This window comes from Nelumbo nucifera, chromosome 5 (assembly GCF_055504915.1).
Source record: "Nelumbo nucifera cultivar China Antique chromosome 5, China Antique-T2T, whole genome shotgun sequence".
NCBI classification, from domain to species: domain Eukaryota; kingdom Viridiplantae; phylum Streptophyta; class Magnoliopsida; order Proteales; family Nelumbonaceae; genus Nelumbo; species Nelumbo nucifera.
Window position 1 is genome coordinate 34426916 of NC_142653.1, and position 27542 is coordinate 34454457.

At 40.6% G+C, this 27542-nt stretch overlaps 1 protein-coding gene across 4 annotated transcripts in view; it reads left to right on the plus strand.

Moving 5' to 3' along the window:
• The window catches only part of LOC104600147 (serine/threonine-protein kinase STY46-like), a 67819-nt gene that overhangs the window by 12107 nt on the left and 28170 nt on the right, over nucleotides 1–27542 (plus strand). For 2 of the 4 annotated variants that reach the window (XM_088887703.1, XM_088887701.1), the window contains exons 3-7: nucleotides 4463–4578; nucleotides 4770–4901; nucleotides 16575–16647; nucleotides 17145–17255; nucleotides 20006–20056. In XM_088887703.1, the coding sequence (XP_088743829.1) occupies nucleotides 4463–4578; nucleotides 4770–4901; nucleotides 16575–16647; nucleotides 17145–17255; nucleotides 20006–20056 (483 nt within the window). Of the gene's footprint in view, nucleotides 1–4462; nucleotides 4579–4643; nucleotides 4902–16574; nucleotides 16648–17144; nucleotides 17256–20005; nucleotides 20057–27542 lie in introns of all 4 variants that reach the window. The other 2 variants (XM_088887704.1, XM_088887702.1) reach the window with 2 other exon arrangements.

Sequence of the window (27542 nt, forward strand, 5' to 3'; positions counted from 1 at the left end):
ACAATATACTTAGCAAGTTCTTGTCTCATTTTTTCTTGTGAATATCTAAAAGTACCAAAACTAGTTCCCCTCCCAATCTGTGTTTGGGTTGTTTCTCTCCCTTCATCTTTTTCTCGCTCATGTGTGAGCAGATGTTTGCTTAAATGACCTGTACCACCCTTGCTACAATAACTAAAGTCTTTCCTACATTTTTGGAAAAACGGCCCTTTTCCCCTTCCCCTCAATATCCTCTACTTTGAAAACTTTCCAAATTGGGCTACTCAGCTTAGAAGCCCTCCTTTTTCCCCTAGTATCACTACTACCGGGGGTGAAAGTTCCACTTCCATCGACATCAAACACATCAGTGCTAACACTAATACTATCGTGATGCGATTGAATGCCACCCATGGTGAACATGTTGGGGAATCAGTTTTGAGAAGGGCCGGCCATTTTTTTTTTAATTCTAAAAGATAAAAATTAATCTAATTCAACTTACTCGGATTGCCGGTTCAAAATCCCAATTTGATTTCAACGGTTGAAGCCTTTCAATGTTCAAGCCTCCCGAATTGAGATACTTGAGCTGGTTGAGCAAGCCTTCTTCTTGTTGAAAGTCGAAACTTCGATAAAGTTGAGACTTGAGAATTGGAGAATGGAGAATGCAGAATTAGACAATCAGCTAATCAGAATTTCTCAGATTGTAGATAATTGAGAATGTACGAGTATGAGAGAGAGAAAACTAAGAGAATTGTTGAATTGGTGTGATGAGAATGGTGGAGGATAGGGCTATTTATAAGAATTGAACATAATTCAATTGCCCAAAATACCCAAAAAACTTGAGAATTGGAGAATGCAGAATCAGACAATCAGCTAATAAGACTTGAGAATTGGAGAATGCAGAATCAGACAATCAGCTAATCAGAATTTCTCAGATTGTAGATAATTGAGAATGTACGAGTATGAGAGAGAGAAAACTAAGAGAATTGTTGAATTGGTGTGATGAGAATGGTGGAGGATAGGGCTATTTATAAGAATTGAACATAATTCAATTGCCCAAAATACCCAAAAAACTATCTGTTATTTAGTTGTTGGGAGGGGTATTTTGGTCATTGTAAAGTTACTTATAACTTTACCCAAAATGCCCCCCTAAACTAGTGGTTATATAGCTGTTGGGGGGCATTTATGTCATTTTTTCAACCCCCATAAGCAAAATACAGAAATACCCCCCTAATATGGCTGTTTATAGCTGTTGGGGGGGTATTTCTATAAACCCCCCCCAAAAGCTGAAACTAGCCGTTGGGCCCCTTTGGGAGGGGGGCCCAATGGCTATATTCCCGAGCGGGCTGAGCGTGGCCTGTTATGGGCCTGGTGGGCCGTGCCGCGGGCTGGGCCGTGCTGGCACGTGGGCCGTGGGCGACACGACACGTGCTGTCGTGCCGTGCTTTGCCAACCCATGGGCCTCGAACCCCCGGCCCAGCACGACACAGACCTCCGTGCCGGGCCTGGCACGACCCGTTAGCAGTTGTGCCATGCCGGGCCGTGCGGCTCGACCCGATTTACACCTCTATCACTACCTAGAGATTTAGCCAAAGATGCCACCTCTGATTCTTGCCTATTGACTCCAGCTACACTATGTTTATTCCAATTTACTCTCATGTTGGAGATCTTTTCAAAATCCTCTACCAACACCTTTGGGTTTTCCATCTCCTCTAGATCTCCTTCACAAAACAGAATCAAGTCATCAGCAAATTGAATCTTTTGATTTCAATTGTCTGATTCTTGCCTATTGACTCCAGCTACTTGACTTCTATTCCAATTTACTCTCAAGTTGGAGATCTTTTCAAAATCCTCTACCAACACCTTTAGGTTTTCCATATCCTCTGGATCTCCTTCACAAAACAGAATCAAGTCATTAGCAAATTGAAGCTTTTGTTTTCAATTGTCAGATCCAATGTAGGATTTGTTATAGAACAAGCTAACTTTGCATTCTAAGATACCAACTGATTTAGTGTGAAAAAAATTAGGCTATTTTGGTTTGATAGAAAATAAGATAGAAACAGAAAATTAAAGGAAAGTTCTTAACAAAATTTATGAAATTTCTTAAGAACTTTCCACTATCAAATCAAACATAGGGTTAGGGATTGATAATTTGTTTCAAGCATGAAGGTTTAGGGTTTTCATACTCAAATGGTTCTTAAATTTGAATGAACGCAATAGTAAAAAAAGGATCCTTTTCTAATGAGTAACTTGTGTTCTTCCCAAACTTCAAAGACTGGTAGAAGGTTGTAAGAAGATGTTAATAATAAAAACCAAGAAATAAATAGGATGAATTGGAAGGACATGTAAAATTAAGGGTTATTTCAAAAAGAGGAAGCAGGAGAAGCCCACCACTACGCATGGTTTCAAATGTTGCCAAATGTCGCCGGACATATGTCGATGTCGAGTCTCACCAACATGAAAATGGATGGTAATATAAAAATTACATTATGTCGGTCGACATTTCCTATATTTCGGAAATGTCGACCAAATCGGTCCAAATAACCAAAAAAAAATACAGTTTTTCCTATTATGTCGACAGGATGTCGACTAATGTACATTAAAAATATAATATATTAGTATATTATATTAATATAATACAATATATTAATATAGATTATTCCATTAATATTTCAATTAAAATATTTATCATAAAATATTTTTCAAGTAATAAAATATTAACTAGTTAATATTTTTTAAAATATTTATTAAAATCAAAAAATGTTTATTAAATTTTATAATAAACCATATTCTACATTTAATATAAAAAATCAGAATAAATTTAATAAATTTTATACTAAATCATAATTTATTATAAATTTAGTATTAAAAATCATAATAAATTCATTAAGTTTTATAAGAAATCAGAATTTATCATAATCTTAATACTACACAAAGGAGAATCAGTTTATTAAATTTATAATAAAACATAATGTATTATAACTTTAATATTTAAAAAATCAGAATAAATGTATTTCTATTTACTAGTGTGAAATAAATATATTAGAATTTATAATAAATCAGAACTAAAAATAAGAAAAGAAAATATCAGATAACCTTGTAAAAACATCAAAATGCATAATAAAACAGTAAATCGTCATTTACTAATTTGTTATTGATCTTAGTTTCTTAGCTTTATATAATGGTTGGGAATAAGATAATAGTCTAGAAATATGTATTAATGCTTCTTTTATCATTTTACAAAACATCTTTGCATATTTCCACATATTTCATAATATTTCCACAATGTCTCTAATTTTTACAATATTTCCATCAACATCGACATTTTAAACCTTGCCACTACGATACCTGGATACCTGTACATGGGTGCCATATCTTGTTGGATAGTTCAATTTTTAGTTTAAATTCTGTATCCAACAGGGGTAATGGCAGTGGTGGAGATAATAGGATCAAAATGGTGATGATCTGTGATGAAGTGAGTCATCTCTGATCATGATGGATTGTTTTTGAAAATAGTAAAATACTGTATTAATGAAACAAAAGCATTAACCTAGATCTCATGGTATGGAATTTAAACAGAAAGTTAGTCCACGATGATCCATCCTCTCATGGGTCATCATGGATTATTCACAGCCAATTGCCACTTCTCCAACTGGAAAAATGAACCAGAATCTCAAAATTATACCATTTTTTTTGACTGAATCCTATTAACATTTCCATCATCACTGTCTTTATTTGTGATGAATGAGGAAGACTTCTATTCATGCAAATTATAGGGACACAAACTGACCTTTTTATTCTCTCATTTTCTGTATTCTTGTTTCTTTCATTCCCATGGTTTTGCTGGCTCTTGTCCAGTATGCTTCTGTTTGAGGTGGTTATTTCTTAGAATGTTTATGACAGTGGTAAGTTCCACTGGATTTGTCCAAGTTTAATTATGAAACATGAGTGGTTATTCAGCTTTCATAATTGGCCTCTTGTGGTTTCTATTTTTGAGAAATTTCTATTATGTATTAACATTTTTGTTGTTGTAACACTTCATCCTTTCTGTCAGTGTATATAGCCTGTGATATTGGTAGCATATGACACATTTTGACTGTTCACCAAGTTGTATTAATAACTTGCTACTTTGCTAGCAGAACTCTCTATCAAAGAATATATGCTGACATTCAAGCTGTGTTTGCTTTCAAGGAAAAGGTAGGGAAAGGAAGAGAAGATAAGGGAAACCTGTACGAACCTTGTATAGATTTCCCTACCTTTCCCTGCCTTTTCCTTCAAATGAAACACAGCGGCACAGCCTCAAGGAGCAAGCCCCCCCACCCACACACACAACTTCCAATTAGAGCCTTCTCTTATAGCGTTGCTTCGTTTTTCTTCTTTTTACCCATGCCCACACTCTCTCCAAGCAACATTGTTTTTCTGTATTATCTTGTACAGTTTTCTTTTTGAGATATCTTATTAATATATATATTTTTTTTCTTCTGGGAAGACTATACGGAACAGAGGAGATGAGACTGATGACCTAGACCCATCTCCAAGAGATCTTTCTACTTCGAAGGCATGTGATAATGCTGAACATGAAGAAGATGCACCACTGCATGACAAGTATGCTACCTACAAGAAATATTAATCTAACTACTTTTTATTGGTCCTTTCCATGAAATATGCAGAATGGAGTTGTTAAAGCATCAATATTGTATTGCTGTGTCTCTGAAGTTTCCAGTGGGTTGGTTGCATTTCCCACTCATTGATTTCCTTCTTTTTTCTTCACCTTATTTTTTGTTTTTTTGGAGTAGCACTTCTGTAAGCAGAAATAGGAAACGTGAGGCTGAATTTGAACCTTGTTCAAAGCTTGGGGACTTAAATTTGGATGTTAGAAGGAATGGAAATATAGATGGGAATTATCTCACGGAGAGTCTTTCTGGAAGGTACCTTTTTCAGAAATCCTCCCCCTTCTTCTCATATGAGCTGTTATGAACTATCATTATTGACTGATGCAAATTTTCTTTTCGTTTCTTTCTTTTTGAGGGTAGAAGTAATTACATTTCTTATCTGGTGAAGCTGACTTGGGTGTATGTGCTTGATTTTCAACGAGATTTTTACAAGATTTGTGTGTGGGGGGAGGGGGTGCAAGGGTTCCTAGGGCTGAGTTTAGTGAGCACACATGAATATCATAGTGTTTCTTCTTGCTGATCTTTGTTGTGGTATTCTTATTCAGGACTGAGGGTTCACTCTCCTATGTTTCTGGGTGCAAGGGTTCCTAGGGCTGAGTTTAGTGAACGCACATGAATATCATAGTGTTTCTTCTTGCTGATCTTTGTTGTGGTATTCTTATTCAGGACCGAGGGTTCACTCTCCTATGTTTCTGGGTGATGGGTCCATGTTTACGCCTACAAGGGATGGGTTCATAGTTTTGTAGGATTTAGTGTATAATAGTTAGGGGTTATCTCAATCAAGTTGTATCTCTTGGGGATGTTCCTTCTCTGAAGGTGTTTGTTTTCACTTTCTTTGATCAATAAAATTTTCCTGTTGAAAAGGGAAAAAGATGCATAAATTTTCTTTTCTTTTTTATATTATATATAATTTCCATCATTTTAAACCTAGCCTTTTCTTTGGGGGAGGGGAGCAGAGTTGTCTTACCTTGGCAATAGCCAGGCTGACAACTTACTTGGGTAGACAACTTTGTACTTTATGGTTTTTGTTGTGTAATACTAAATTATATGGGTCATTGCTTGGTATAATGGTAAAATCTTGGCTGTCGTGCATGAAAAAGTGGGTTGGAACCCGTGAGCGGCCACTTTGTGCAGAAAAAAAGGCAAAGGTTAGGTCTGTATCCAGTGTACCTCTTCCAAGACCCAAGGTTTTTTTAGAAAAGGTAAGGTAATATTTTGTATTATCAGTATACTGTAAACTGTAAAATTCAGATTACAAAGTGTCTCATATATGCAACATGTACAGCCAGAAACTATACACCAGTTTTCAGTGAGGCCTCAAGAAATGAGATTTCCCAAAAAGAATGCTAAGAAGCAGGTCAAATTTATTTGACTAGCCAAATAGAATACTGTTATAAAAAAACTGAGTATGTGGAATTCTGCTGAAGTGGTCATTGACTGACAACTAGGAATGAAGAAATGCCATTGCCTGCTGGACCACCTTATCCAATCCCCAACTCTTCCTTTCAAAATTCCTCCTATTCCTTTCTTTCCACAGCACTCAACATATTGCATTGGGTACTGTGCTCCAAAGTAGCTTGCCTTTTTGATTTAACCCCGGCAGCTTCCAGAACTGCATGAGCTCAAACAAGACTCCTTGGCTGACACCAACTTACATTCAGCAACCCACAAAAATGGTTAAATAAGAGACTGGTTACCTTTCAGCGCAGATGAAGATGATCAATGGATTCTGGGACCAACATTGGTAATGGCCTTATTTTGTGTAATACTGAGTTACAATGCCCAGATATGGGTACCAGCATGGAGGTGGCTATGGGAAATGAGGATACTACTCTCCACTTCCTAAAATCTTGGAGAAAAAATTCTTAAGACTTTTGTCTTGCCAATGTAATTGCATTTTTAACATTGTGGATTTTTTTAATGGTATGGTTTGCTAAAACATACCATTTTACATTTTTTTAGAAATGTTGATGCTATGGAGTATATCTAGAAGTGTTCATGCAGCATCTGATGTTGTGTTGGGTACATATCATGTCCAACATTGGTAAACTAGGCATGCACAAATATCTGGGTGTTATAGGTGTTGGCCTGGAATACCATGAAAGATGGTATTTTCGTTTGTCATTAAAAATTAAATAGGTGGTTAGTGCTCCACCACTTTTTTGCTCTTTTGGTTGGGGTAGGGGGGTTTTACATTATATGCTTCTTATCTTGACTTCCACTCTATTCTTGTTTTCTATTTACTACCATGATCACACTTTATTAGTTACCAACATGAGATGTTATCAGGGTTATTGGACCATCTGAAGGATATCTTCCACCTTCCTTATTTCTGGTTTCTGGTCGTTAGAATAGTTGTGCTCACTTAGTTGATCCAAAAGGGTCCTTCGCTTGGTATTCTTTCTTCAAGATTCTCAATGCTTCGGGATGCACCATTTGAAACATGGCATATATTTATTGGGAATTTTGGATAACCCTATTGGTGGCTTGTACCTAGAGCATCATCACATGACACACTTGAATCCTGGTTATTGAAAGGCTTGAAAAGCAGTTGGCAAGCTACAAATGTACATACCCCTTGGAGGAAGGGTTATGCTCAACAAAATTGCTTTAGCAAGTTCTATTTATCACTTATGGCTATCAGGGGGCTAAAGTAGGAAAATCCATAGAGGTTTCTTATGGGAAGGGACTTCCATTTTATGTAGTTATGGAATGGGAATGGGCTAACACATCTGAGTCTGCTAGTGGAATTCCATTTTATGTAGGAAGAGGATGGATGGTATCAGAAAGTTCAGAACAGTAGGAAGATGGAGACCTCAGTTGGATGTTGAAGCCAAGAGTTTCAGGTTCCAGCAGGGTTGGTCTGGAGGGAAGACAGTTCTGAAGATCAGGGAAGGGAGTAGAGTGACAGTGCTCTTGCCGGAGGAGGTAACTTTATGGGTGAAAGGATTTGTCGATGGTGTTCTGAACTCTGTTAGGGAGGAAGGTTGGAAGAACTCTATTGTCCACTCTGGGAAGACTTGCAGTGGAACTGAGAAGAAACAGGAAAGGATGGTATATCACTATTACAGAACTCTTTGGCAACAATAAAAGGCAAATGGTGTGTGTGTGCCGGAAGGGAAGAAGGGGAAGGGATGGGTGGCCTTTTCCGATAAGCCTTACCTCTTCCTTACTACTGTTGAGAGGAGGGAGAACGAAGAAGGGGGGATAATCAACAAAGGCAAAGAAAAACAAAGCTAAGAGACTCAGAAGGATTTCAGCGAGAATGAAGCAGTTGAGAACACTGAGGAACAGAGCTTGCCTCGGCAGGGAAATATGTATGCTTTGTTCGACAAAACATTGCAGATTGATGGTTGATGCTGGGCGTGGCAACTGCAGTTAGAGAGTGATTCTGACGGCCGCGAAGGATGTAAAGGATTGTACCAAAATATTGGATGCAGTTGCTCGGAAGGTGGGTGTTGAAGTGGATGCAACTCTGTTGCCCTTTGCAGAGAGGAAAGCTGTTCTGGATGTTGGAGAGGTGGAGTTAAGCTTCAACACAGTCTCAGTGGACGGTGGTTTGGTTCAGATTCAGAGCTGGACTCCACTATGCAACGAGATTGAGCTCGGTGAAGGAAGTGTTCTAATTAAACTCTTAGGGCTTCCTTTCTTGGAAGCATCACACAGACATTGGGAGGAGTTCTGTTGGAGTTTGACCTGCGAAGCTTGCGTGCACTTGAGCTTCGTGTTGCTAGAGCTAAGCCAGAGAGTTTGCCTCGCTCTCTTCAGGTATGCGCAGAAGGGATATGGCATTATCAGGTGTGGCTGGCTTCAAGAGCTGAAGCGTTGTTGTGGGGAGGAGGAACGGAGGTAGAAGATGATGCTGACGGGGCAGGGTAGGACACGTGGCAGCGAGGGAATGGTGGAACATACTGACATGCAAGGGGAAATAAAGAAGGAAGCTGAATAATTGGCTGGGGAAGACCGAACGACAAAATCTGTTTAAGGAAATTAATTCAAAGTGGTTTGAATCTAGATGTAAAGAAGGAGGCGGCCCTTCTTATGCTGACGTGGCCAAGAAAAACTGTGGTTTGGGTGCTTTAGGCGAGGCCGAGCTACGCTGTCCGAACCCTTCGGGGACAGGGGTGGTTCACAGGTTCAGTAGTGGGTCGAGGCAGGAAAAAACCTGACCCACGTGATAACTTAAGTGATCATGTGGACCGGGGCAAAACAGCCAAAACCAAGGAGTTTATAGACGGGAACTTCCATCCATCTTCTTCCATCTTGGGTCACCTCGAACAGAAAGGCCCGCGGCGGCAGGAACAAGGCAAAGAAAAATTTCTCCCGTAGGTCCCTCTCCAGGTCAGAGGAAACTGTCCAACACCGCTCATATGAGAGGCTGAACACGCGATATACAAGGATTAGAATGGAAGAAAGGGAGGAAGAGGATGAAGGGTGGGCCGACTGTAGTGTGGATGAGGAGGAAATGGACGACTTTGAGGACAGTTCAAACGTAGGAATTGTGGGCAATGAAGGCGTGGGCAATGAAGACATTCTGGAAAACATGAATTTAGGAAGGTGGTTTCAGCTGCAAGAGGAAGAAAAACAGCAGGCCGATTTGGTGGACTGGAATGTCAGAACATGGGAAGAAAATAAAACAGAGAAAGGCCAGGCAGATGGGGGGGGGGGGAATCTTCAAGCACAAAGGAGTAACTCATTTCTATTGTTTCAAGATGTGCAAGGTCCTATGAGGGGAAAGAATCAGGACAACTTGAGGCAGAGCAGGAATTCACTGAACAGGAATAAGTAGTAGGATATAGAGAGGGATCACAGTGTTGGCCGTGTGATAGGATTGGTTTCTCACCAACCTAAGGAAACGGATAAAGATCAGTCCTCTAAACAGGGAAGGGGAAATGTTAACACCAGTCTTCATTCTTCTCCATTTTCTTGCCCAAGCCCAGGTAACCAAGTTAATTACTTTTTTGTTATTGATGAGTGCTCTATGTCTTTTGTTCCAGATTCCTGTCTCGGCCCCAATCTGGCAATCTGTGATAGCAAAGCCACTTTAGCAGGATGTATACCCATGGTGAAGGGGGTGAAGGATAGGGAAGAACCAAGGTTTAAAGTATCAGAAAGACAAATTTAAGAGACATATCGGGATATGCCTTGGATACGCGTGGATACGGACGAAAAATTAAAATACGCATGGAAACACTATAGATACTCCAATAAATAAAAAATATACATCAATAACATTAAATATATGTCCTAAACGAGCTATATATACATAAAAAATCACATCCTTTGTGGGAGAAAACCTAGTCACGTGGAGAAGCAAGAAGCAGAATGTTGTGGCGAGGTCTAGTGCTGAAGCTGAATATAGAGCAATGTCCCATGGAGTGGCTGAAGTTATGCGGATAAAGAACTTGTTGAATGAGTTGAGATTTCTTGTTGATGGCCCCATATCCTTATATTGTGATAACAAAGTTGCTATCAACATTGCTGCCAACTCAGTGCTTCATGATAGTAAACATATTGAGGTTGACAAGCATTTTATTAGGGAAAATTATAAATGGGGAAGTGTGCACTCCGTATGTCAGTTCCACAAATCAACTTGTAGACATCTTTACCAAGGGATTATATCATCTACGGCACAATGATTTATGTGACAAGTTGGACATGATTGATATCTATGTGTTGCGGGCCCGGGAATAGGATCTCGTCACGGGTCGGTCCACGGGGAAAACCTCCTGTTTTCCCTTGTTCCTTCCTGCTCGTGATGAACCTATCTTGGCACCTTCGGTGATTTGTCCAAGAGATCACCAACTCTCCTAACTCACTCTTGACTGAATAATTTGATATCTCATTCAATAATGGGGTCTCCTTAAATAGGAGATTACAAGAGTCCTAATCAAAGGGAGTCTCCTTGCTGAATAGGGAGACTTCCAGTTTTATCTTGCTAAGGATAAGATAAGTTAATCCTAATCTGATAAGCTACTAACAAGATAAGATAAGCTAAGCTAATCCTAATCTGATAAGATAAGCTAATCCTAATCTGATAAGCTACTAACAAGATAAGATAAGCTAAGCTAATCCTAATCTGATAAGCTATTAACAAGATAAGATAAGAGATAAGAACAAGCAAAATGAGCTAATCTAATCTAGATAAGGCTGCTGTTGCCGAACTGGGTAGGATGAGCATCACTGAATCCTTGCTGCTGTTGGTGGTGGGCCCGGGGCCTGTTGCTGCCGGCGGCGATGGTACGTCTTCCCGAGGAAGGCGTCCATAACATTACTCCCCTCTTGGACTACGAGCTTGTCCTCAAGCTCGAAAGCTGGATATGTGGCTTGGAACTCTGCCAATGGGATCCATGTGGCTTCTGTTGGTGGTAGATCACACCATTCCACCAAGACTTCAAGGATTCCACGATTAAAATGAGAGCGGGTGACAGTTTTAGGCTAGGGGACCAGTTTGCCATCTTTCAAGGGTGGCAGGGAGGGAACTTGGTCCGGGGGAACACCTGTAAATGGTTTCAGCAAGGAGATGTGGAAGACATCATGAATTCGGCTAGTCTCTGGCAATTCCAGCTGGTAGGCCACACTGCCAATCCGTCGCAGAACCTTGTAGGGCCCATAGTACTTAGGGGCCAGCTTCGGGGCAGCCTTGTGGCGCAAGGAGCGCTGCCGGTAGGGCTGGAGCTTCAACCAAACAAATTGTCTTGGATCGAACGATAGTTCCCGGTGGTGCTTATCATAGTGGAGCTTCATGCGGAGCTGGGTCTGCTGTAAGCGAATGTGGACGTCGGCGAGGAGGGCGTCGCGGTCCTGTAAGGAGTGATCGATTGCGTCCAAGCGAGTAGATCCAGGCTCGTAGGACAGCAAGCAGGGAGGATCCCTGCCGTAAACGACGCGAAAGGGGGTCATGCCGAGGGAGGAATGGTAGGCTGTGTTGTAGCAGTACTCGGCCCAAGGAAGCCATTCCAACCACCGTCGAGGTTGATCGCCTATGAAACAGCGGAGATACATCTCGATAGTGCGGTTAACCACTTCCGTCTGACCGTCGGTTTGTGGCCGGTAAGCTGATGAGTAGGCTAGGGTGGTGCCGTGTAGTCGAAATAACTCTTTCCAGAAGGCACTAGTGAAGACCGGGTCTCTATCGCTGACGATGGATTCCGGCAACCCATGTAAGCGAAAGATATGTGTAAAGAAGGCGAGGGAAACCGAAGTGGCACTGTACGGATGTGATAGAGGAATGAAGTGCGCGTATTTAGAGAAGCGGTCGACTACCACAAAGAGAACTGATTTGCCCCCTACCTTGGGAAGTCCCTCAATGAAGTCCATGGAGATGTCGGCCCAGATCTGTGATGGGATGGAAAGGGGCTGAAGGAGGCCTACCGGGTGTAGGTTTTCCCATTTGTGCTGTTGGCATGTGGAGCAATTCTGGACAAAATCTCGAATAGAAGTCTTCATACCTCGCCAATGGAAATCAGTTCGGACGTGGTATAGTGTTTTTTGAATGCCCTCGTGGGTGGAGTTATGGATGCTGGTGATGATGGTGGGAATCAATGGGCAATCTGTTGGAAGATGGACTCGTCCCTTATACAGTACCAATCCGTCGTGAAGTGACCAATCGGGGTCGGCCGTGCCGGTCTGGATCTTCTGCAGTAAGAGCGACCATTCTGGGGACTGTGGTGCTGCCTTCTTAATGTCATCAAACAGAGAGATCCGAGGTTGGGAAATGCTACATAGAACCATCACGTCTTCTTCTCACCTAGACAAGGCATCAGTTGCGCGATTAGAGGGTCCCGCCTTATATTCCACCCGGAAGTCAAACCCGAGCAGTTTGCTAACCCAATGCTGCTGAGGGGAAGTGGTGAGACGCTGCTCTAACAGGTATTTGAGGCTGTAATGATCAGTTTTGATGATGAACGACCGCCCCCACAAATACGGCCTCCAGTGTTGGATGGCTCGGGCAAGGCCGATTAGTTCGCGCTCATAGGCTGGAAGCTTCAGATGCCGGTCAGCCAATCTGCGGCTGAAGAAAGCGATTGGGTGCCCTTGCTGCTGTAGTACAGCCCCAATACCCACTCCGGAAGCATCGCACTCGACTGTAAATTCGAAGGCGAAATTAGGTAACTGCAGGACAGGGGTTGAAGACAGTGCATTTCGCAGTGACAGAAAAGCTTCATCAGCTGCGTTGTCCCACCGGAAGGAGTTTCTCTTCAACAGGTTGGTTAACGGGGCTGCCAACACTCCATAGTTCTGTACAAATTTGCGGTAGTAAACCGTTAAACCGAGGAACCCGCGTAAGGCCTTGGCGGATTGAGGTTTGGGCCATTTTGTTATAGCTTGAATCTTGGAGCTATCAACTGTTACACCCTGCCCATGGATGATGTGGCCGAGGTAAAGAACCTGTCGCTCCCCGAAGGAGCACTTGGACCGTTTTAGGAATAAGCTGTGTTGGCGTAGGAGTACGAAAATGGTCCTCAGATGGTGGACATGCTCTACCCATGATTTGCTGTAAACGAGGATATCATCAAAGAAAACTAAAACAAATTTGCGCAGATGGGGCTGGAATACCTCGTTCATTAGTGACTGAAATGTAGATGGTGCATTGGAGAGTCCGAATGGCATGACTAAAAATTCGAAGTGGCCATGGTGGGTGCGAAAAGCAGTCTTCTTCACGTCACCGGGAGCCATGCGAACTTGGAAATATCCAGACCTGAGGTCCAACTTAGAGAAATACTGGGCACCATGCAACTCGTCCAGCAGTTCGTCAACAACGGGAAGAGGGAACTTATCTTTGATCATCCGGTCATTGAGTTCTCTATAGTCAACACAGAACCTCCACGTTCCATCCTGCTTCGCCACCAACAGAACCGGCGAAGAGAAGGGGGAGTGACTTTTGCGTATGATCCCTTGGTTCAGCATCGCTGTACATTGTTTTTCTATCTCATCCTTCTGTAAGTGAGGGTAGCGATAAGGCCTGACAACGACTGGTGCTGAACCCGCCACCAAAGGAATACGATGGTCGCAAGCTCGGGAAGGGGGAAGGCCCTTCGGTTCCTGGAACAGATCTGAAAACTCGGCGAGAAGTTTTTCCATGGTTGCCGGTTCTGTCTGGAGTGCATGAACCTGCGGTGTCTTTTCTTTAACCCTGCAACCATGCCATGAAACTTGCTTGCCATTCAGGTGGAAGGTCATGGTGAGTGCGCTGAAGTCCCACAAAATCGGGCCTAGGGTAATTAACCATTTGACCCCAAGAACAATATCAAACCCATCCAATGAGAGTACAAATAAATCAACAAGAATTAGTTCAGAATTGACCTGTACTGGGATGTCCTTACAAATCCCTGGACTGTGAACTTTTTCACCATTTGCAACGGCTACCTGTAGTCGCGGCCGGAGTTCCATTTGGTAGTTTTAACTGCAGGGCTGCATGTTCACTTATGAAGTTGTGTGTGCTCCCTGAATCGACGAGAATGCGCACCGGCTGACCTGCGATCTGTGCCTGTAACTGCATGGTCTGAGAGGTTTTAATACCGGTGATCGCATGGAGAGAGATCTCTGGTTCGAATATGACGGGTTCCCCTTCCTCCTCCTCTTGCTCATCTATGAGAAGGCAAAAAAGCCTCTTGCATCTATGTCCTGCCGAGTAGAGGTCATCACAGTTGAAACATTGACCTCTCGCTCGGCGCTCTGCCATTTCTGCCCTGGTCAAGCGCTTGATGGGAGGAGTGACCATGTTACTGCCTGTACTTGTCACTGCTCTAGAGGTGGTGGTCGTGGGAGGCTTCATTTCCCGGCTGGTAGCAGAAGAGGGGGTCGTTGCTGCTGGTCTTGGGGGCACCCACGAGTTCGGTGGACGACCCACATTAAAAATTCCGCGGCTGAGCTGCAGCTTGCGCTCAAATGCGCGGGCTAAGTTCATGGCTATGACCAAATTTGGGGGATTCTGCATCTCGACATCCACTCGCAGGGGTTCTGCTAACCCTGCTGTGAACATATCGACTTGCTGGTCTGGTCGCACGGAGGATGCCCTCGCGAGGAGGGTTTGGAACTGTCGCTGGTATTCAGCAACTGTTCTGGTCTGTTTAAGGTTAATTAGCTCGCCCAGTGGGTTGCTGGTCAATGGGGGTCCGAACCGAAGAAGGCAATAGGATTTAAACTGGGGCCAACTGAGCCCAGGTTCTTCTTGCTCTAACCGATAAAACCAAAGCTGTGCTTCTTCTGTTAAATGAAAGGCGGCTAGGCTTACCTTGTCCTGGTCATTTGTTCGTTGATTCCGGAAGAACTGCTCGCAGCGATACAGCCAGCCTAGGGGGTCTCCGTTGCCGTTGTACGATGGGAACTCCAGCCTATTGTACTTGGGGATGATGGTTGCTCCATGGCCGACGGACTGCTGTTCGCCGGAAGACTCTGGCAGATCTGGCCGGCGGTCGTTAGCTGCTGTTCCTCCGTCAGAGTTCCTTTCCCTGCTGGAAAGAAACATCTCCATTAGTCGTCGCAGTTCTCGCACTTCACCTTTGATCTCACGAACTTCGGAGCTGGTCTCCACGAGTTGGTGCTCGAGGTCGTGGACCCTGGAAGGTAGCTGTTCCAGATCTCCCATGACGCCTTGCTCTGATACCAAGCTGTTGCGGGCCCGGGAATAGGATCTCGTCACGGGTCGGTCCACGGGGAAAACCTCCTGTTTTCCCTTGTTCCTTCCTGCTCGTGATGAACCTATCTTGGCACCTTCGGTGATTTGTCCAAGAGATCACCAACTCTCCTAACTCACTCTTGACTGAATAATTTGATATCTCATTCAATAATGGGGTCTCCTTAAATAGGAGATTACAAGAGTCCTAATCAAAGGGAGTCTCCTTGCTGAATAGGGAGACTTCCAGTTTTATCTTGCTAAGGATAAGATAAGTTAATCCTAATCTGATAAGCTACTAACAAGATAAGATAAGCTAAGCTAATCCTAATCTGATAAGATAAGCTAATCCTAATCTGATAAGCTACTAACAAGATAAGATAAGCTAAGCTAATCCTAATCTGATAAGCTATTAACAAGATAAGATAAGAGATAAGAACAAGCAAAATGAGCTAATCTAATCTAGATAAGGCTGCTGTTGCCGAACTGGGTAGGATGAGCATCACTGAATCCTTGCCGCTGCTGGCGGTGGGCCCGGGGCCTGTTGCTGCCGGCGGCGATGGTACGTCTTCCCGAGGAAGGCGTCCATAACACTATGTCCCAACTTGAGGGGGAGTGTTGAAATCAGTTAACCGCTCTTAGTTTTTTATTTATTTTTCTGCTCTTTAGTGTCGCGGGGCACTCTTGTATTTTCCCTTATTTTTATTATTAGTTGGGTCACCCTAACATAAAAGCTAATAGCTGGCGCTGCCAGCCATAAGTTTGAATCCAAGGTTTGTATTGATCAAAAGGAAAAGTTTCTGATTTTCTTCCTTGTGTATCAGAAATGGAAACTTTCTGCTCTGGAAAAGGAAACAGAAAACAAAAAAACTACTAATGCTTTAATAGTTCCATGTCTTCAGATTTTAACTAGAACTAGTTCATTTTATAAAAATTGTGTAATCTTCTTTGTCTTCTTGAGAATCTGCTCATGTAAGACCTTCTGTCAGTAACACAAGTAATGTGTTCAGGCAATTCTTGGTGGTTACATTTCTGTAGCAGTTCACTTTCTGTTGACAATAAAATGCGGATGTGCTGAAATATGTTTTAAAATGAACTGTACTTGTATTATCCCTAGTTTTAATTATAGTTGATAACTAAAATTGCTTCACCTTTGTTCTGTTTCCCTCTTTGCTGGGTTTATATTTCTATACAAAATTTATATAAACTTTTATGCTGTTGAAAAATCTCAGAAATTTCAATTGTAACAACAACAGTAAAGATACTTAATGCATACTGCATTTGCTTACATGGAGTGAATTATGGTGCAGGCAGGAACTTGTATATACTCCGGTTCATGAAATTATATTCTCATCCATAGACAAGCCAAAGCTTCTTAGCCAGGTATTTAAGAGAATATTGCATCTGCTCTTATCGTGCAGATAAGATTTTTTAAATGCCTTGTGGATCTATTTCACTTCTTATAATTTGATAGTTTTCTTGTCATAACTCCCTCCAAAACTAGAAAGTAACACCAAGTATAGTGGAAGTAGAAATGTGTTAATCACATGTCAAGTCAAGACCTGGACAAGCCCATTTCAAATCCTTTTGACTGTCCTCCTTTAGCATTTTCCAGGACCTCTATTTTGATACTCTGCAAAATCTTGTGAATTCTATTTTTTATAAAATTTGATTGCTTTCATGAGTGTTTTCACTTAAATACTTCATTACCATCTGAATGTTGGTTTGTTAATTTTAAAGAGCATTACATTGTAGAGTGCAGCATTTCTCATTAGTAGTTGTTTTGTAATTTGGAGATCTGGTCAAAGTCTTGTTGTTTTTATTTAAGCCTGTTTGGGGACTATTTATGATGCCTCTAACTTTGCTGCATGGTCTCCTAGTTCTCTGCTTTGCTTTCTGATATAGGGCTAAACATCCGTGAAGCACATGTTTTCTCAACAACTGATGGCTACTCTTTGGATGTGTTCGTGGTGGATGGATGGCCTGTTGAGGTAATTTCTTCCTTATATATTTTCCAACATAATATATACTTTTTGCTGTTTGTACTAAATTGGATCTTTTGTTTGACATCATGTTTTCATTAAAAGAAATCATATTTCTGTATAATCATTCCTAATAATCTTCATCTATTCCTTACAATTTCTGCTAGATTTTCCAAGTTGGTTTGTTTGACCATGTTGGCCAATTATTAAGTTTTGATATCTTTAATTCTTTATCCATAACAGTGAAGTATTCAAGTTTTAGCTTAAATCATAACTTGTTCCTTGGATGTTCTAAATAAAACTAATGAATATAAATCAAAATGATCTAAACACCCCTACCATCCAAAAATACAAAAGTTATGTAGAGGATTAGATAATTTCATTTTTGACTTGTTTGCTCCTACATCATGCATTATTCTTTCAATTTTATGGAGCATTTTGGAATAGAAACATAAGAATGTTTGAAGATAACTTTAACCACATCTAATCAGTTATGTCCTCTTTTTATTTTTTTAGTAGCTATTAAAAATTTCTAGATTCTAGTAAGAATAAGGTATTTATAAGATGACAAGCATCCCTAGCTGCAGGCTAGGGATTAGACATCTAATCTAGTTTTTCTATTTACATTAAATTTGACCCCCAAAAAGTTGACCCTATTTACCCTTGTAAAGCATCAGACAAAGTATTTTCTGATCTTTTTTTTATTGATAAATGAGTGAAATTTTATTAAACCAGCAAATAAGAGTTACACACAACCCGTGGAAAGGCACGAGATGCGACCTTTCCTTTAAAGCTAATTACAGAATTATAAGTACAAAAGAAATTACACTGAAGCTCAAAATAAAGTATCCCGGGAAACCCCTTGTTTTACAAGTGAATCAGCCAATGAGTTTGCTGATCTGCCTACCCACTGAACTCTGATTGTCATATTCCTTGTTAACCATTTAACCTTTTTGAGAAGATCTCTAAAACCCCAAATCACAGTGGCTGGATCCTTCAGCCAACCCACTATCACCTGGGAATCCCCTTCAATAATCATATGCTCTATGCCTAGCTGATTTGCAAGCTGGATTCCTTGTACAGAAGCCAGTAATTCGGCCCTTAAAAGAGTCTCCCACACCCGCAGGACCTGAGTACAAAGATATCACGTTACTATCTTTGTTTCTCAGCACTCCTATGCTTGAAGGTCCTGGATTTCCTCAGCTACTTCCATCAAAGTTCAGCTTGATAAACTCCTCCCCTGGTGGCATCCAATCAACTCCATGTCTGTCCTTCCTGGTAGAAGTATTTTCTGATCTTTGTACCCCAAAAAAGTGGAATCTAGCTGCTCTGACAAGTGTCTTATCTTTGTTATGATGTGTCAATACTGCCATAATCCTTGGCTGTTGCTTCTCATCCAATGCACTCCCTACTTTTGAATCCCCTTCCACTATTACATTTTTGAACCCTAATGATCTGGCCTCCCTCAAACCTTGCAATGTAGCTAGCTGTTCTACTTTTATGGAATCCATATGGCTAAGTGACCTGCAATATATTTCTAGCATGGTTCCATCCAATGCTTTAAAACCTCGGCGTGTGATATGAGGCATTTCACTTTCTTGAAGCATGTAAAGTGAAAAGGAAGTGTACTGCACACCTCTATGCTAGAGGCATGCCTCCAGGAGTATGTTTCCTGTGCCTTTTAAAACACTGGTTCAATCATCATCCCTACACACCCCCACCTACTTGATGGTCTCATGTTCCCAATGATACATCCATCAAAATTCATCTTCATTTGGTTAATCCTTGGTGGATTCCATTGTACTTGAGCCATACCCCTTGCACTTACAAATTAGCCACCCATTTCCATCCTCTAAGAATGTTGTCTATGGAAAATAGGGCAAATGTGTTACCCTATGTGCTACTTTCACAGTTCAACTGTGCTATTTTCAACTAATATTTCTTTGGTTCTTACCTTTCCCTTGAAAATTTTCTCATTTCTTTCTTCACTTATTGACCATAGTATTGCTGCCCTGATGCATCTCCACATGATTTTCCCTCTCCTTGGCTGGGTAAAGATAGTGAAATTTCTAACTACATCATTTGGGGGATTCCTACAAGCCTATATTAATTTTGGACTTCAATTATTTAGAGAGAATTGATTGATAAGTTTTTGGTTGCACTGTACTAATGCAGCCTGCTTCAGTTTTTTGTACTTTTGCCCCCTTAAAGCATCTTTTTATACCTTCTTCCAGTCCTTTTTAATATAATTTGTCTGATCAAGAGAAAATGCCATCATTAAGGATGGATTAATGTTAGCAGAATGTTTACATTGTCTCATTACTGGTGGTCTTGAAGCCATGTATGTCCTTAGTGCTTGTCTTTATGAGGCTTTTTTGAGTAAGGGCCTATCACTTTAGTATATGCTATCATCTTGGGGCTGGTCATTTATTCAAAGTAGTCACACTCTTCCTCATTTTCTGTGCAAATAAATTTATCTTGCAAATATATTTGCACATACACAGACATAAAGCAGTTATTTTGACTTCTTAGAATAAATGGAGGGCATTCACTTTGTCATGTTGTATACACTTATCGTATTTGTGGACTGATGATTGATAATTCACTTTATCAGCTGCATTTAGTATGCACAGCTTATGCATTATCCTACAAGGATGGCGACCTTATAGTTTATTAAGGGGCATTGTGATTCTATTTTCCTTTATGACAGGGATCTTTGACAAGCCCAAATGTTGCTGACTTTGCAATGATTTGGTCAGGACACAGATGGTTTGCACGAGGAGATGGAGAAAGCAATTGCTAGAAGTGAGGTAACTTTTCTCTCTGTTTCTCTATGATCTGGTTTCTCATCTTTCCTTGTTGGTGTTTTGTCCATAGTGCTGAGAATGAACTTTTTTGCCAATATTGTAGTGATGAGAGTAGGTGCCATGTTAGGAAATTAACTGTTGTCCTACCAAGCATTATTAATTAATTTCAAACACTGCTGTTGTCCATTAAGATTTCTAACATGTTATCTTACCACAAGCTACAAATATGATGCAGAAGCAGTGCAAAATTCCCCAAAAGTGTACAATAGTTGTCCTTATTTTCTAAAGAAGTGTTTACAAAAAGTCAAAACATTGGAGGAAATACAGAAGTATTTTTGATCTATAGAGAGAAATCTGAGCAGTTCAAGAAGGAAAGAGAGTTTTTAGGTCACAAATCTACCAGTGCATAATTTTATGTTCTATGATCTGATATATCAAATATGTTTCACGTGGTATATCCGGGGGTCAATATTTAAGTGCAAAAGAAGTTTGTTATATATATATATATGAAAAAGAAGTCATGTATGTATGTATGTATATGTATATATAATAGCTCCTATCTCTTGTATAAGCTGTGTAGAGCTAGGTTTCTTTCTTGGCACAGTGACAAGCCTTTGGGCAACTATCAATATGTTCTTATAGTCTTTCTCTCTCTCTCTCTCTCGTGCTCTCATGTTGTCAAGTTGGCAACAAAAATTACGAGGTGGGTGCTTTATTGTATTATCACTGTTGTTGCACCTTGTTATTGTTGAGACATCCTTTCATATGCTGTGTCACTAACATTTTCTTTTAGGGTAAGGTTTTAATATAGAAACCTTAGTTGTCAAGGTGATGCCTGGATAACAAGGTGCCCATGGAGGGTTGCCTTGCTTAAGCACCTAGGTATTTTTTTTTGACACTTATATTTTTTTTATATTATTCACAAATTATAAGTTTGCAACTTTGTATGATTTGTACTAGTTGGGTAAAGTTCCAGCGCAAGGGTCCCCTACTTGATGTATGGTTCATATGGGTCATAGAATTCCTCCATGTGGCAAAAGTAGGTGGGGTCATCTAGGGATCTTTAATAATCAAACTTATTAGGAAACCTTTCTTATAAATATGGTTGAAACATTTATAGAAAAGTAGGAACAATGAGATAGACCTATTATCAAGTTTTTGGAAACTTGATAAACCAATTTTTGCATTTCAAAATAGTGTACAGTCTACATCTAACTATTGACATAGGTCATAGGTAGGAGTAAATAAAAATCGACTTGAACAAGTCAAAGGAGTCATTGGAGTCCATTGTTTGATCTAGAGGAGCCATATGCAGGAATCTCTACCATGACTTGGCTCCCCATACTTGGGAGTGGAGTCAACTCGAGAGTCTTGGAGTCAACTTAGGAGATGGCAATCTATGATGGATGGAAATATAATAAGAGAAAAGGGGAGTTCCAAGTTCAATGCAGACCATGAGTACATTTTGTGGTGCCCAACTATACCTCTTGAATTAATGAAAGAGATAATTAACTTTTCTTAAATGTGTGATCCGTTGTACTTACGTTATTATTAAAACTCTCTTACACAATTTAAAGTTACATGCTGAAAATATACCCAAGCTTATTTCTGCATGTTTGGTCAAAAACTTCAATTGTAACATGTGTAAGATTGTAGGCGATGGATTGTTTCTAGATGTAAAGACAACTAAGTTTTATTGTTTGACAAGGTTTTTTTTTTGATCAATAACTGTGAATTGAATTAAGATTATGAAAAATTACAAAGCAAGGAAGCTAAACAATCTTAACTCCCGAGTACAACCATTGAACACCAAAAAAACAATTATAATACAGCCCAAAATATAGAGTTTCTGTTCACTCCTTGCCTAGCTAGACCATTTGCCAATGAGTTTGCACTTCTCTTTACCCATGTGCATTGAATTTCAATGTCCTTAAGAAGAAAAGTAAGAGCAGCAGTACAAGAGAAGAAGATGGCGAAAAGAGGAGGAAGAAGAAGAAATTCAATGTAACATGTGTAAGATTGCCTTCATTATAGAACTCTTATGAATCTAGTTGTAAAGACAACTAAGTTTTATTGTTTGACAAGGTTTTTTTTTTTTTTTTGATCAATAACTGTGAATTGAATTAAGATTATGAAAAATTACAAAGCAAGGGAGCTAAACAATCTTAACTCCCGAGTACAACCATTGAACACCAAAAAAACAATTATAATACAACCCAAAATATAGAGTTTCTGTTCACCCCTTGCCTGAGGAGGAAGAAGAAGAAATTCAATGTAACATGTGTAAGATTGCCTTCATTATAGAACTCTTATGAATCTAGTTGTAAAGACAACTAAGTTTTATTGTTTGACAAGGTTTTTTTTTTTTTTTTTTGATCAATAACTGTGAATTGAATTAAGATTATGAAAAATTACAAAGCAAGGGAGCTAAACAATCTTAACTCCCGAGTACAACCATTGAACACCAAAAAAACAATTACAATACAGCCCAAAATATAGAGTTTCTGTTCACCCCTTGCCTAGCTAGACCATGTGCCAATGAGTTTGCACTTCTCTTTACCCATGTGCATTGAATTTCAATGTCCTTAGTCAGCCACTTAAATTTTCTCTTTTAGATGTAAATCAGTCCTCAAAAATTAGGTGTAAATTTGAAAATTAGAGAGAAAAAGGAAGAAGAAAAGTAAGAGCGGCAGTACAAGAGAAGAAGATGGCGAAAAGAGGAAGAAGAAGAAAGGTTCGAATTATTCTTCCCTTTCTTCTCTAATCCCTTTTATTAAGAATTAATGTTAAAGTAATTACAAGTATGCATTTAAGTGGGCGGCCAACTAGGCAGTAACATAAAGAGATCAAACAAAAAGAAATAACAGGCCCATTAAGTGAGGCCCATTAGCTAACAAGAAAAAGAAAAGATATTACAAGAGAAGATGCTAGGACCCATTCGGCCTAGTCTCTTTACACTCCCCCTCAAGCTGAGCATAGATGTCAATCATGCCCAGCTTGCTTATATAGTGTGTCATTTTCCCTCTCGGAACTCCCTTGGTCAAGATATCAGCCAATTGTTCGTCTGATGTGATGAATGGCAAACAAACTTCGCCTGAGGAAACTCTTTCCCTTATAAAATGTCTATCAACCTCAATGTGCTTAGTTCTGTCATGTTGAACAGGATTATGTGTAATATTGATAGCTGCTTGGTTGTCACAGTAGAGCATCATTGGCTTCTCGTAGTCAACCCCCAATTCTTCTAAAAAGGGATCGCAACCACAGTAATTCTGACACACCATGTGCCATTACCCTGTATTCTGCTTCAACTGAGGATCTAGCAACTACAGACTATTTCTTACTCCTCCATGACACAATGTTCCCAGCGACCAGAGCACAATAACCTGAGGTGGATTTCCTATCATCAATACATCCTGCCCAATCAACATCAGTGAAAGCTTCCAGCTTCATGTGTCCATGTTTGGCAAATAGAGTACCTTTCCCTGGAGTACCTTTCAAGTAAAACAATCCTTTTTGCAGCAACTAAATGAGTATCTCTGGGAGAATGCATAAATTGACTAATAACACTTACTGCATAGGAAATGTCTGGGAGTCATGCAAAGATATAACAACTTCCCAAGCAGTCTCTAAAACACCCCCTTATCAGATAAAAGGTCACCATCTATAATAGAAAGCTTATGATCGGGATCAATAGGAGTGGAGATTGGTTTAGCTCCAAGTTTACCAGTCTCAGCAAGGAGGTCAAGGACATATTTACGCTGAGAAATGAAGATACCGTCCTTAGATCTAGCAACTTCAATGCCCAAAAAATACCGAAGATCTCCCAAATCTTTGATCTCAAATTCAGAGTTAAGAAATCTTTTTAGTTTACTGACCTCTTGAGTGTCATTATCCGTGACCACAATATCATCAACATAAACTATCAAGAAGGTCACCAGAGAGCCATTTTCTTCAAGAACAGGGTATGATCAGATTGAGTTTGTGTGTAACCAAATGAGACAAGAGCAGCCCTGAACCTCTCAAACCAGGCTCGAGGAGACTATTTGAGACCATAAATAGATTTCTGCAGTTTACACACCTTGCCTTGCATTTCCTTCCCATACACCCCTGGAGGCAAAGACATATAGACCTCTTCATGTAGGTCTCCATTCAAGAAGGCATTTTTAACATCAAACTAGTGTAGGGGCCAATCAAAAGTAGCGGCTAGAGATAACAAAACCCGGACTGAGGTCATCTTAGCTACAGGAGCAAATGTCTCAAGATAGTCAATACCATACATCTGAGTGTAGCCTTTAGCAACCAGCCTAGCCTTAAACCTCTCAATAGATCCATCAGAGTGATATTTAATGGTACACACCCATTTACAACCCACTGGTTCCTTCCCTTCAGGCAAGTCAACAATATCCCAGGTACGGTTCTTATGCAAAGCATCCAGTTCAGCCATCATAGCATCCCTCCATTCAGGTTTAGATAAGGCTTCTGGTACGGACTTGGGTATCACATGGGAAGAAACAGAAGCAAGAAAAGAGTAGTAGGAAGGAGAGAGAAGGCTGTAAGACAGGTGTTTGGAGATACAATGGACTGTACACTTCCGCTTGCCCTTGCGGAGAGCAATAGGAAGGTCAAGGTCTGGGAAAGATGTAGATGGGTTAGAAGAAGGCTGACCTATTACCTCAGTAATGGTGGGAGGAGCAAGAGGCTCTTCTGTAGGAGTGGAAACAACCTGCCCATGTCTGAATCTGTGCCTTTAGTACCACCTTTGGAGAACAGGATGAGGAGGAATTATAGGAGAATGAGGTGGAGGAGGAACATGAATATCGGAGGGAGGTCCAATGGGAGAAGTAGACACCTCATGAGAGGACTCAAGAGGAATGGGAAGAGGAATAGCTGGAGACATAGCAAAGAGCTCTTCAAATTTCTCCCCCTTGGGAGAAATACTAAAGAAAGGAGTCAACTCAGCAAATGTGACATCCCGAGATACAAAGTGGGTGCCACTAACTGGATCAAAACAACAATATCCCTTCTGTGTGGAAGCATATCCCAGAAAAACACATTTACGAACCTTAGGTTCAAATTTGTGCCTTTGATGGCTGTGAACATGCACATAGCAAGTGCACCCAAACACACGGAGAGGAAGAGAAAAAATATCCTCATCCGGGAAGAGAAGGCTAAAGGGGGTTTTGAAGTTATGAACCCGGGAGGGGATACGGTTGATCAAAAAGGTAGCAGTAAGAACATCTCTCCAAAATTTTATAGGAACATGGAATGCAAACAGGAGGGATCTGGCAACTTCAACCACATGTCTGTTCTTCCTTTCCACCACTCCGTTCTGTTGTGGAGTGTAGGAACAAGAACTTTGATGAATAACCCCAAAAGTTTCAAGATAGGCGGAGAGGGTTTTCTCAAAATACTCCTTAGCATTATCAGAACGGAATATTTTGATCCGAGTGTTAAACTAGGTGAGGATGAGTTCATGAAATTTTTGCACAATAGCTAGTACTTCATCCCTGGATTTCATGAGATAAATCCAAGTGTAACGAGAGTAGTCATCAATAAAAAGGATAAAGTACCTGTAACCCCCCATAGTTGGCAAATGATATGGCCCCCACACGTCAGAATGAACAATATGAAATGGAGAAAGAGATCTTTTATTGTTTATTGAATAAGAATGTCTACAATGCTTTGCCAGTTCACACGACTCACAATGAAGGCTCAATAAAGACACTCCCTTAAACATATCTGGAAGCAAATGACTCAGCAGAAAAAGACAAATGACCAAACCGAAAGTGACATAACAAGACTTTGTCAATAGATTTTGACAAAATTGACTCTAAGGCAACTCCATGAGGTGGTCCAAAAGCTCTATCAGGTGTGTCCAACAAGTATATTCCGTTCGCCTCATGGCCACTCCCAATCATCCTTTGAGATTGCAGGTCCTGAAAAACACAATGAGTGGGAAAAAAAGTTATGCTACAATTCATGGATTTAGTTAAGCTGCTAACAGATAAAAGGTTTGTATTAAGTTTAGGGACATGAAGGACAGAGGATAAATAAAGGGTGTCAGAGATCTTTATATCCCCTTTACCAAAGATGGGAGCAAGAGACCCATCAGCAAGGGATATTTTCTCTTTACCAGAGAGAAGGTGGTATGAGTAGAAGAGATTAGACAGGCTGGTCATATGGTCTGATGCATCGGAATCAATAATCAAAGGGATTTTATGATTACCTGAAATTGAAGCATGATTTGCAGAAGCACGAATACCTGAGTGAGCAAATGTAGATGAAGTCGATGTGTTGCTGGAAGATTGAGATGAAGAAACAATAGCTTCCAAGTGATTTAGCAACCTCCCATACTTTTCAAAATCCGCCTTCATTGCTGCCAACTGCTCAATGGTTGATTTTTCTTCACTCTCCTTATTTCCTCCTTCAGGTACTGTAGTAATATTAGCTATCTTAGGCTTTCCTACCTAACTGCCCTTCTTAGAGCTATTCTTATTCTTAAACCTATCAGGAAGAAGCTCAGGATGAAGTTTCCAGCAAGTGTCCTTTGTATGCCTCGGTTTCTTGCAATATTCACATATCTGTTCCTTTTTCTCAGTAAGACCCTTTGGCTTTATTCCTGCATGTACAAAGTATTCTGTAGGTGGACTCTGCAGCTGAACCTGCCGCCTACTCTCTTCACTGCTTATCATAGCGTATGCCTAGGAAAGAGTAACCTCATCTTTGGCTAGGATATTTTGCCTAATGATGTCAAACGCAGGGTTGAGTCCAGTGAGAAATTCAAACACCCTATTTCTCTCCACCAATTTCCTATACATTTCAGCAACATTCTTACTCTCCCATACAACTGTCTCCATAACATCAATTTCTTGCCATAGGGATTTCAGTATAGAGTAGTAGATTGCTACACTCTTCTCCCCCTGTCTTAGGTTCTTCACGTCACTTTTCAACTTGTAGACTCTGGCTACATTCAACTTTTGTGAATAGGTCTTAGTAACACTGTCCCATATCTCTTCGGGTTTCACTTTACTACCTGTGAGATACCCGAGTTTTCCTCTACTACAGACATAAATTCTTACAGACTGTTCCCAAGCAAGATAATTTGTCCCATCTAGCTTGATTGTGGTCACACCAGTCAAAATGGAATCTACCAAGGCCAGAAACTGGCACTTGCTTGAACTCACTTCCGTATGGCTCCATTAACCAAACGAAAATCAAAGAACCAGAAATTTGGTCTATATAAACTTACTTGAAGTCAAACCAAAACCCAGATGCTTGAAAACTAGGGTTTTACTCTATCCAATTGTTGGGGAGGAAGAGAGAAGATGCAGCCGCTCTTACGAGAGCTTCCCAATCTCTTCAAAATCTGAACCACCCTCCTTTAGGAGTCAAAAGACACCTCCCAAGCACAGAGCGCCACACCCAAAGCTTCACCTTTACCTGTACCTTCGAAAATCTCTAGTCAGCTAGGGTTTTGGGCAGCAATAGA